The sequence below is a fragment of the Misgurnus anguillicaudatus genome, unplaced genomic scaffold (assembly GCF_027580225.2).
Source record: "Misgurnus anguillicaudatus unplaced genomic scaffold, ASM2758022v2 HiC_scaffold_26, whole genome shotgun sequence".
Lineage (NCBI taxonomy): Eukaryota > Metazoa > Chordata > Actinopteri > Cypriniformes > Cobitidae > Misgurnus > Misgurnus anguillicaudatus.
In genome coordinates, this window is record NW_027395276.1 from 2,640,927 (window position 1) to 2,652,374 (window position 11,448).

At 37.5% G+C, this 11,448-nt stretch overlaps 1 protein-coding gene across 3 annotated transcripts in view; it reads right to left on the bottom strand.

Moving 5' to 3' along the window:
- Positions 1-11,448, bottom strand: part of LOC141362432 (piezo-type mechanosensitive ion channel component 2-like) — a 150,072-nt gene that overhangs the window by 17,557 nt on the left and 121,067 nt on the right. For all 3 annotated transcript variants that reach the window (XM_073864496.1, XM_073864495.1, XM_073864497.1), the window contains 4 exons: positions 8,907-9,165; positions 8,278-8,460; positions 5,246-5,534; positions 3,378-3,510 (listed from right to left, as the gene is read on the bottom strand). In XM_073864496.1, the coding sequence (XP_073720597.1) occupies positions 3,378-3,510; positions 5,246-5,534; positions 8,278-8,460; positions 8,907-9,165 (864 nt within the window). The remainder of the gene's footprint in view (positions 1-3,377; positions 3,511-5,245; positions 5,535-8,277; positions 8,461-8,906; positions 9,166-11,448) is intronic.

The window sequence follows — 11,448 nt, forward strand, 5'->3', positions numbered from 1 at the left end:
AGAGGAAGAATTTATCTAAAATAAATAATAAAAATGAATTTTGGAGCATTTACAACCTGATGTGCATAATGCAGTTCTGAATGAAACATGATGTTTTATAAGATTAAAAATGATTGTGGATTGTGGGAAACACATTCAGAGCATCTTGATGAATGTGAATCGAATGCTTTTTTCTTTATGTTTATTCATTTAGCAGACGCTTTTATCAAAAGCAAATTACAACTGAGAGAGCATTTAATATTTTATCAGAGAAGCTAACAATAAAATCAATAGTAATGTTTTGCATTATTGCCATAATCTTTGTGTACTAGAATCATGGCTTTGAACCGGTTCACGGAACGAAAACGAACACCAGAAACCTTTCCAAAAATATGTTCCGGAACAGAATCCAATATTTATTTAAAATAATGGTAAATGGTTAATACCGTTATTTTTTTAATTCCTCAACAAGATTTCTGTGCAATACTCAGTAAAGTTCAATTCCGGTCGTCGTTGACTCGTCTGAGAAATGAAAAGCCACCAGCAAGTAGCCTACTCAAGCCCAACTCTCTAATGCTTAATCATAAGAGGTAAATATTGTAGGCTACCAAGTATCTCAAGATGTTTGTTTTTTTAATACTAATTAGTGGTGAAAGAGTACAGATCACGACCCACGGTTCGCCTTGCATGCGATTTACGGATTAATACGCAAATTTAAATAGGGTGAAAGTTGATCATTTACACGTGTTTCAAAGGCTTGCAAATGTTAACACTTAAGTGATTTTAAACAATTTAACTGCAAAAAGGCGCTAAAGTGAACAATTTTCTGTACGCACATGCGGTTGAATGTGTCCGGTCCAACTCCAATCAAACGTGATTATCCCTATGCCCTTCAAAGATCAGAACTCTTCATGTATAAACTTGAGAGAGAGAGTTGTGCTGCTGTGTCTCATACTGTAGTCCATTAAAATACATTTGGCGAATAAACAACATAATTTTCACTTTATGTGGAGCAACTGTTTATGCTGGAATTCGTCCTCCATCTCCCCTTTTTGGGGAATAAAAACCAGACCTTCCATTGACTTCCATTCAAAATAGCAGAACAAAGCAATGTTCGTATACAGCCGGCCCGGCAGGCGTAAATAACTTATGAAATCACTCAGATTAAACATGTTGAGTATTTATCTGTCCACTCTGCCTGCCATAGAGCGCGAAAGAGACATTAACACATTTAATTTGGTCAATATAAAAACATGTCCCTTTCATTCTCCCAGCGTCAAATTTGTGTAACAACGCCATCCAGTGATTGCTGGAAATATAGCTAAGCTAGTATGTTGTATGGCTGGACGGAAAAGTGCACTCAGTACTCTAAATATAAAGACATAATATATAAATACGAAGTAACTTTTAAATACGAAGTAAAATTATTCACTGGCTTCCCTGTTGACTCGATGAGGTACGAGTAAATGTCCGGGTAAGACACCTCTGGCCAATAGGGAGCGTTGTTACACAAATTTGACGCTGTGAGAATGAAAGAGACATGTTTTTATATTGACCAAATTAAATATGTTAATGTATCTTTTGCGCTCTATGGCAGGCAGGGTGGACAGATAATTACTCAACATGTTTAATCTGAGTGATTTCATAAGTTATTTACGCCTGCCGGCTGTGTACGAACGTTGCTTTGTTCCGCTATTTTGAAAGGAAGTCAATGGAAGGTCAAGTCTGTTTTCCCCCAAAAGTGGGCGTGAACCTGTTCAGAGACATTCTATGACGTTGCGCCGGTGCATATGTCAGAATTACAGTTATGCCGCTTACATAATGTAGCCTTTTTTAATGTTTGATGACACGATAAAGATTTAAGGAAAATTATGTAGACTAATAATAATTAAAGTTTAATGTCCTAATGATCAGCCTACTTATTTGTATGTCCCACAGCTGACATGGAACGTTATAAACCGTTTCGGGAACTTATTTTTTTGTTCTAACCGGTTCAGGAACGTCCATTTTAGGGTTGATCCGAAAACCGGAAACGTTAAAATACTGTTTCTGTTTGGAACGAACCAATTGGGAAAAAATCTGGTTCAAAGCCCTGACTAGAATTTATAGATGAGGATTTGACTGGATTATTACATTAGAAAATAAAAGTCTACACAGAAGTGAAGAAAGTTGCATATGTTGATTAAAAATAGCAAATAAAACAACATGCATACAATGTCATGAACATTTCTTAGAAAGTAAATAATGTTCACAATCACATTTACTTTATAATCAACTATCGTATGGAATGTCCCTATGTAGAAATTAGGGCTGCACGATAAATCGCATGCGATACCACGCGCATCACGTCAGTAATGCCGGTTCCTTGATTAGTATTAAATCGCCATCAGCTGTTTTCAGATGGCGCGACATTAACTGCACAGAGCCGTAGTTCCCTGACAATTTGGGCCATATCGCATACATATCGCGATAATTAATGCGAAATTGCCCCGATTGTCAGGGAACTACGGCAATGTGCAGTTAATGTCGCGCCATCTGAAAACAGCTGTTGGCGATTTAATACTAATCAAGGAACCGGCATTATTGACGTGATGCGCATGACAAACACATGCGATTTATCGTGCAGCCCTAGTAGAAATGTGTTCCTGTAGCTCAATAGTAGAGCATTGCATTAGCAGCGTAAAAGGTCGTGGGTTTGATCCCATGAACACACATAGGAGTGAGCGGGGCATAAACTAACGCGGGGTTAAATGTAACCTGGCTACTTTACATATTTATACAAGGCCGAGCAATCTGTGCTTTTGGTCTTTTTCTCTTATTGTCAGAAGAAAAGTTTTTATGTGTTTTTGTTATTGAACAAAGGGTGTTATGGAGGCATGGAAGTACATTTCTTCATCTTACGTTTTTTTTTTTCATTTTCTGAGTTGGGTGTGTAAGTCACCAAATCCAACCTTATATTATTTTAATCACTGTCTTGTTACCTAAACCAGTGGTTTTCAAACTGGGGGCTGCGAGATGGTGCCAGGGGGGCCCCAGTTTTATGACATTTTATGAAATACATTAATGTATCATGAATTATGTGTAATTAAATCTAAAAAAATAAGGCTACTAACCAAAAGCACTACTTTTTTGTATAATTTAATGTTTTTTTAATTAAAATTTTGAGTTTTAGAACAGTTTTTTGTCACAAATTTTCTTTGGGGGGCCGCGAAGGAATGTACCTTACACAAGGGGGGCCGAACGCTGAAAAAGTTTGGGAACCACTGACCTAAACAATAAAATAATTTCTTTGCTATATTTTTTGCATACAAAAAGGACACTGTGAAGTGTTGCTTACTTTCGGGTACCAATTTGTCCCCAAAATATGGTTAAATAGGCACCCACACACTAACACTTACTTCTTGATCAGGTAAACCTTGGCTCTAATGAGCTGTTCTCGGATCTTCTCCGTGATCATCTCCTTACGGCTCTTCTGTGGTATTTCTGGCTCATCGTCTGCTCTCCGGCTGCTGTTACGCGTACTCGTGCTGCCTGCGAAACAAACCACCAACAATCGTCACCGCAAACCAAACCCAAACAAATCGAATCATCCGTAAATGTGGTGTTACTGATAGTGTCATTTACAAATAATACATTTAATATTACGTTACACTGTCACTTATTGTAGAGAGTTACATTTAAGTTACTTGTAAGTAAATGGTGTATTTTCACTGGTTTTGTTTACTATGGCCACGTGTAGATTGTGTGTACCATAAAGGTCTTCCCGGGTCCAAAGAACCAGAAATGACCCAAATCACTTTTTACCCGAACCCGAGGTGTATAAATATATATTTTTAAGAGACCCGACCCAAGAAAAACCTGAGAAAAACTAGACCTGAATCCGACCCCAATTTTTTTACCCGACTGAACCCGAATTTAAACGCCAGCGACGTGTGTGAAGTCTGCAGCCCTGCACGCACCAGACAGACAGCCACATAATGTCGCAAGCGCTATTGGCAAACAGAGAAGGCATTGGAAATGGACTTGATGCACACACGCAAGATAGTTCGGGCAGGGCCGGCGTCAAGGGGGGCATTCGCGGGCAGTGCCCCCCCGAACAGGTTGTTGTGCCCCCCCTACAAAGTTTTTTATTACTTTAATATATATCAAGAATAATTAAAATAAATTAAACATTGAATGTTTCATGACTTGTAATGTAATCAAATGAGGAAAATATAGTTGATATATGTTTTCTTTAATTAAAATAGACCAGTTTCCCTGATTGGATGTATTGCTGCGTCTCACCCGTCTTACGTCTTTAGCATATTTGTGACTTGATACTAGCAACCTATTTTTTCGCGGCATTTTATGGATCGTGTAAAATATGGATATTAGAACATTTAGAACGAACCAGCACCGCCTGCTTCATCTTCATGCAAACACAGACTGGCTCAAACTCAGAGATTAGAGGTCGAGGTGGAATTTACAAATCTACAGGACACTGTTTTAAGGACGTTTAATGTTCTTACACGCCGTCTTCAGCTATTTTAAAGGTAAGTTAGCGTTGTTTTAAATTACGTAAGCTTAAATGTGAAGTGTGGCTATAGATCGTTAACAGCATTACAACGTGATTATGGTAAAGCGGCTTTTTTAAAGCTAGGACACGGTGTGCGCTGCGCTATGAAACCCATTCATTTCAATGGCTTGCGCCGCGCGAGGGCGGTTTGTTGTTGCGTCGAGCCAAGCGCGAGCGCAGGGAAGCTCAGCTTGCGCTCACGCTGCGGTCGAAGTTCAATAGTTTTGCGCATAGTTTGTGGTCTTTTGCACTTTATACGGGAAATGAGCTGACAGTCTGTACTAGTTGTATGAGTGTGTGCTTGCTGTATTTGTTGTTTCAATGTCTTGTTTTTGCAAGTTATTGTTGCTATTGCGTGCCCCCCGTTGGAAGCCGAGTGCCCCCCTGTTAGTTATGGTCTGGCGCCGGCTCTGAGTTCGGGTCTTCCCCAAGTGCCGATGCCACTATACCTGATCCGTGTCCGAGACACACGTGAAACTTTTAGACCCAAACCAGCTCGGGTCTCGAGTCGGACCTTGGGTTTTTGGATCTAAGTGGACCCGTGAAGACCTCTAGTGTACACATACAGTAGGCATTTTACCATCTATAACTATTTCTTAACATGGAGGTAGAATTTAATTAAATATATTTTAAAACGTATATATTACAACACTCATTTTTGGCATTAGAAAAACTAAATTATAAAAAGTAAAGCTGTATGAGACTCCTCACCTCGTTTGGATCTGGCAGAGGAGCGTCTAGAAATGTGAGACCCGCCGCTGGTGCTCTGACGTCGCAGATATGCCCGCTGCTCGGGATAACGGATCTGCACGTTCACCTGCTGCGAGTCCACGGATGTCCCAAGGTTTACAGACTTGAGCGAGAACGCTGGAGAACTCCTCTTCTCCTCATCACACGTCATTGCCACCGTCATTTTCCCCTCGTCCTCAGATTCGTCTTCACTGGTACAACCACCGCTCCGTGACATTTTAGGGTCGTCTTCATCCCAGAGGCCGTGACACTGAATCGAAGAGAGACGATGCGGATAATCAAAACAGATGAAAACCAAGCTTTTAAAGTACTGCGAGACTCAAAAACAAAACATTGCCTGTTCATTCAAAGCTCTAAACTACATGGAGATAAAAGGCACAAAGAGAGACAAAAGATATATTTTTAGCACAAATCAAATTCTTGATCACAATAAACTATTTGGACATTTTGAAATAAACCTCAGCATATATAGTGCCAATAGCAGCATTTTTCTGGATGTTTTGTGCCTTTTATGGGTGTGCTGTAAATCACACATTTACTGTGTTTTTACAAGCGCTCTTTATCAACCCACAGTCAAAACCAACAAAAAAATTGACAATGCACTTTTTACTAGCGCCCTCACAAAAAGAGCAAAATCAAAACCACACTGGAACCTTTAAAGAAGAGCAACCTTACGCTAGCATTATTTCACGAGCATTACGAAATTGATTTTAAATCCATTTTATGGTTTTTAAGCTTTCAACAGTCCAGTGGCTTTGTTTACATCTCATAATGTCTGATAAATTATGTTTCTATCTTGGCGTCCTTTACTGGAGGCTGGAAAATATCTCAAACCTAAAACAGAAAATGATTAGGCTACTGAACAAGAACAAGACTTTACAACACCTGCAATAGATCAGTGTGAATTGTTTTAAAGATCTTAAGACCTATGATTGATTCTGTAATTCAAAACTCATGATTAATATTTCCTCCTATAGGTTATTGATATGAACAAATGTCTATATAAGGTTTGTGTCTTTATTAACTCTTTCCCCGCCATTGACGAGTTATCTCGTCAAAAAAGAGAAAACATTTGCATACAAAAACATGTTCCTGATGAATTTTTATGTTAATCTGTAATACCGCGATTATCCACTTACCCAATTTATGAAAAAACTGAAGCCAAAACGTTATTTACTCATTTTAAACTCTGCGTATGTTTTGATAATTGTTATGAATCTGATCTCTAAATAACACATTTAATATATATATATATATATTTTTTTTTTTAAAGAAAAATACCCATATTTAAGAGTTTATAAGCAGAGAAAAAATATAGTTAGCATATGTTTGTTTGTTTATTGTTTGTTTGAAAGATGAGGGTCTGTTCTTTCATTTGATTTGTATGTTTATATTTTTTTAGAAAAAAAATTTTCCTGGGAATTTTTAAAACTTTTATGCAAATCACAAAAAAATGCTGGCGGGCAACTTTAAAATGGCTGGCAGGGTATGAGTTAAGTGCAAAAATTTTAATTTAATGTTGGGGTGTACATCTCGACTGTGATGTCACAGTTGGTGTTATGTTGAGATTGGCCTGATGTCTTTTGCATGTATGAGGTTTAAATAAAAGGAGGAAACAATAGTGTTTAAGGCTCACAATGTCATTACCATGTACAAAACTCATCAATGCCTACATAAATACAGTTTTACATTCTTCAGCACCTTAAACTCTGCACCGTTTCTACAATGCAGCCAGAAAAGTTATATAACTACATTAGACTAATGCCATTTATCATTATGTGAGGGATAATGCACAGCCAGACAGTTCAGAATAATTGCAGGATAAATCCCGACAGGGTGATCAGGATTACGATGCTAAGCGGAGGATTTATTTGCGAAAACAACCCATCTGCCTGTAAATTATCCTGCTTATTATACGGCTACTTGCCACAAAACTAAATATATACAAACAAATATTGATTTGATATATTTTATTAACTCATTTTGTAAATAATGCAAATTGAATTCATTGAATACATGTCTCCTAGCAGCCAAAATGCGCTCAAGTCTAAACAAGACGAATATGAATTTTGTTTTATCATGTGTAAATAAAATCTTATATGTTATTAATTATGCATATTTATATTACATTGATTGATACATTAATTACCTTTTATTTGTAAGTATTAAGCTGAGGGTGACCATACATGCTATTTTTCCAGGACATGTCCTGGCCAAGATTTCGGGTGTGTTATCCCAAAGTCGTATTTGTCGACCGCATACGCGGCGTTGCTATTTTGAGGCAACTAAAATAGACTACGCCATTGACCAACAAAAACCTGCTCTAAAGTCTAAAATCAATGGTGAAATATTATTTTTGTTATTTAGAGAGTGCGTTAGTAATATGCCCATTTAGACCATGTGCCGTGCGCTTTAGACAATGCGCTTAGATCGTTAAAATCAGGCCCATTATGATAATTCACAGCTGTTATTCATCAACAACCGGCAAAATCAATATCTCATGACTTCATCACTTTCATTAGTCTCTTACATATCCGTGCATAAATTTGGAGGAATATTGCATTTTAAATATTATTTTAAATATTTTGTAATATGATATTACAATTAAAACAAACGGTTGTCTTTTTAAACGTTCGGTCGCGTTTCAAAAAGTTTATTGAGTTGGCTCACGTAGTTTCGGTTGGAGAGCTTGAGAAAGGGTCACGTGATTAAGGAAATATAGGGACCAATCAAATCGATGCTCACTGGTTTTAGCATTGCACCGTGGGAATTTTTAGGGAACGAACGTTCCAGTGCACTGGAAGGATTGCACCTAAGACACTCCTTGAAATGGTCGACTCCCTGGACTACTGAAAAAGGGAGCTGAATGAGACGCAACCTATATTCAGGCAACATGGCTGCTAATTTATATGGTGAAAGTTCTTGCTCACAGTTTGAATGGGATTTTCATGAACACTACAGCTGACAGCATGCAGAAGATTTAAAATAGGAACCTTCAGTATGGATCGGTGAAAAAACAGTGCAAGCAGCTGGACGAGGTCATAAAGTACATAACCATCTTTCTTCTCCACCCCGATGATGTTGGGCGGATGGTACGGCTTCTTCTTGTGCATCTCCAGGTCCTGGTTGAATGGGAAAAAGCTGAACTGGAAGAAGTATTTGATGACAATGGTAACCTGAAAGACAGAAAAAGAAACTATTTAGAGTTTTTTAATGAGTAACACTTTACAATAAAGTTGTACATTTTAGTACATTTTTACTAACATAAACTAACAATAAATAGGCAATATAGTTTTCACAAACACACCATGCACAACAGGAAAATCGAATAATATAATCGGTTCAACAACGAAGACGATCGAGTGGGCTTTAGTTAATGCCAGTACAATTGTTCATGTTACTTCATTTTTCATTAGCTATTGCATTAACTAAAGTTAACAAATACAACCTCATTGATGATGAAAGTTGGGTACATAAAAACCATTAAGAAGGTTAAACTATATAACCTTTTTCTACCTTCTCCCTTAATTTCTATAGTTTTCTGCTTATGTTAGGGAAAATTTAAAGACGTAATTCAAGAAGACAATTAATTAAAGATACCAAATATACCTCAAAACCTTACCTCTGTGTATACAATAGCAGTCATCCAAAAGCGTTTGCTAGGTCGTGGAACAGAAAGCATTGCCCATAGAAAGATGGAGATGGGCAGTACTAGCGTTGCCATGGACGCTGATATCATGTGGTTGAGGATGATCACCAGGTAACACACCATCTCTGAATGCGCCACTAGCAGGTTATAAAGAGCATAACATAGCTGCAGACCCAGCGGCTGGGAAGTATAAAAACGCTCTGAATTATCCAGTTCCTCGTCATAGAACATTCTGGAGGAAGAACAAGAGTACAGATATCAGAAGTTACATACAAAATAAAAAAATAAAAAAATTATTAATAAAAACTATATAACATTCATAAATTAAATGCAACCACTTGATCGTAATATAAATATGAATAACTATATAATTATTAGGGATGTAAAAAAATGTATCGCGATTAATTGCATACAAAATAAAAGTTTGTTTTTCCATAATAGCTTATATGTGCATGAATTGTGTGTAATTATTTTGTATATATAAATACACACATACACATATGCATTTAAGAAAAATTTTATTTATGTATTTTTTTATCTATGTATAATATAAAAAAATTATCTTTTATTTTGTATGCGATTAATCTTTTGACAGCCCTAAAAATTATGTAATTATAAATATTATTTCTTCTTGCACTCAAACAATTTTAATTTTGGATCAAAGCTATGATCTTGGCATTGTTACTAATGCCGAGTTCAGACTGCACGATTTTAGCCCTGATTTTGACTCGCCGACAGGTTTTGAGAAATCGCCGACAAATGGCCGAAATCACAGGCAAATCGATGCTCGTGCACGCGAGTGACAATCACACAGTGTGAATTATAAAAGACGCGTTCTGAGAGGATCGCCTACGAGTCGCCAACACCCGTGAGATATTTGGCATGCTAAATATCTGGACCGGTCGGCGATTCAAAATCATTCCGTGTGAAATGTGTTTTGACTGACAATAACATCGGCGATGACCTACAGCCAATGAGAGAGCAACATGCAGGACAGCTGGAAGTTCGGGGAGGAGCCTCTCCAAACATTTCCTCATTCGTAATTTTTATTTCTTCTTCTTTCTGCTGCAAATGAGCGCACATGGTAAACTTCTTGCGGGTGACTATTTTTAATAATAATCCCAGTCTCACGTGAGAACTCCGGTCTTGCACGCGTGACCTCGCGCCGTTTCCTTCGCGTCACTTCTCGTGTGCGTTTGGTTGTGAGACGTAGTTTGCGGACCGGGAAAAAGTTATCGGCGATTCTTCTTACGGTAAAGTCATGCAGTATGAAGACCCCTGTCGCCAATCCATCATGCAGTGTGAAACAGCAGCGACTGAACGCTTCCCCTGATAATCACGCAGTGTGAAACCACAGGTGACCCGACTAATTTGAAAATCATACAGTCTGAACTCGGCATAAGTCTGCAAAAGTGTTTTTGAACCATTCCATCGCCATGTACTGTAGTATTGTTTTCTTTTACATCATCTCATGAACTGTTTTTTGTCTCGATCACAAGAAAACAAGAACGACAAAAAGTAATGCTGCATGGCTTTCAAGACTTTAGTAAAAAAGATTCTGAGGAAATCTACCACTTGAAAAGTCTGAAAAAACAATCCTGGTTTCGGAAATGTCCAGTATTTGTGAGACGCCCCCAGACTTACTAGCTGGGTTTCGAAGCGAATCACGCTTGGATAATGGAGACAAGATGCATGTCAGGGCGTGACATTAACTTTTTGAGGAACTTGTCCTTCGGACAAGTAAATTTATGTTTCACTTGTCCATGCACAAAAGTCACTTGTCCGGGTAAAGATTTATAATATAATGTATTGTTTGTGTTTTGCTAATGAGTGGCGGAGCAAGGGATTTCTCATAGGGGTGGCCAGGCAGGGGCCAGCAGTTACTCTGGGGTGGCATATAAAATCTCTATCATCCAACCTTAAAATACTTTTAAGTATTATAGGTGTGTTAATCAGAATAATGTATAACATACAATTGCTACAATACTTTAATTTTAATTAAATTGAATTGAGATTAACATACAATTTATAGTCATAATTCAACATCATGTTTTTTAAACTATTTAATAAAATAAAACTTTTGAAATTTACTTTGAAACCAGAATTTATATCTCCCATTGCTGAAAAAACGATAGAGACCAGAAAATCACGTGAATTTTTTAGGCCACTGAAATGTATTTTACTAAGATTCATTTGGCTACTTCTTGTTACTCTTTCTAAAGAATGATGCTATATCTGCTGCCTTTCTCTTCATTTTTCCCACATTTCAATGATTGTCTGACATTAAAACACTAAAGCAAAACATTAAAACATTAACATGTTTTAAAAAACATGTATCTAGATTATCTGTTATATATAAAATCAACCTTAATTCTAGCATTTATGCTGTAATGTTTGTGTGGGATTTTTTAATGTACAGTGACGAACTTTGTCAGATTCAAATCGTTTGCCGCGCGGCGCACACACACACATAGGCGCGCTGAAAGAGAGATTCTCATTATAAAACAGGGGCTGG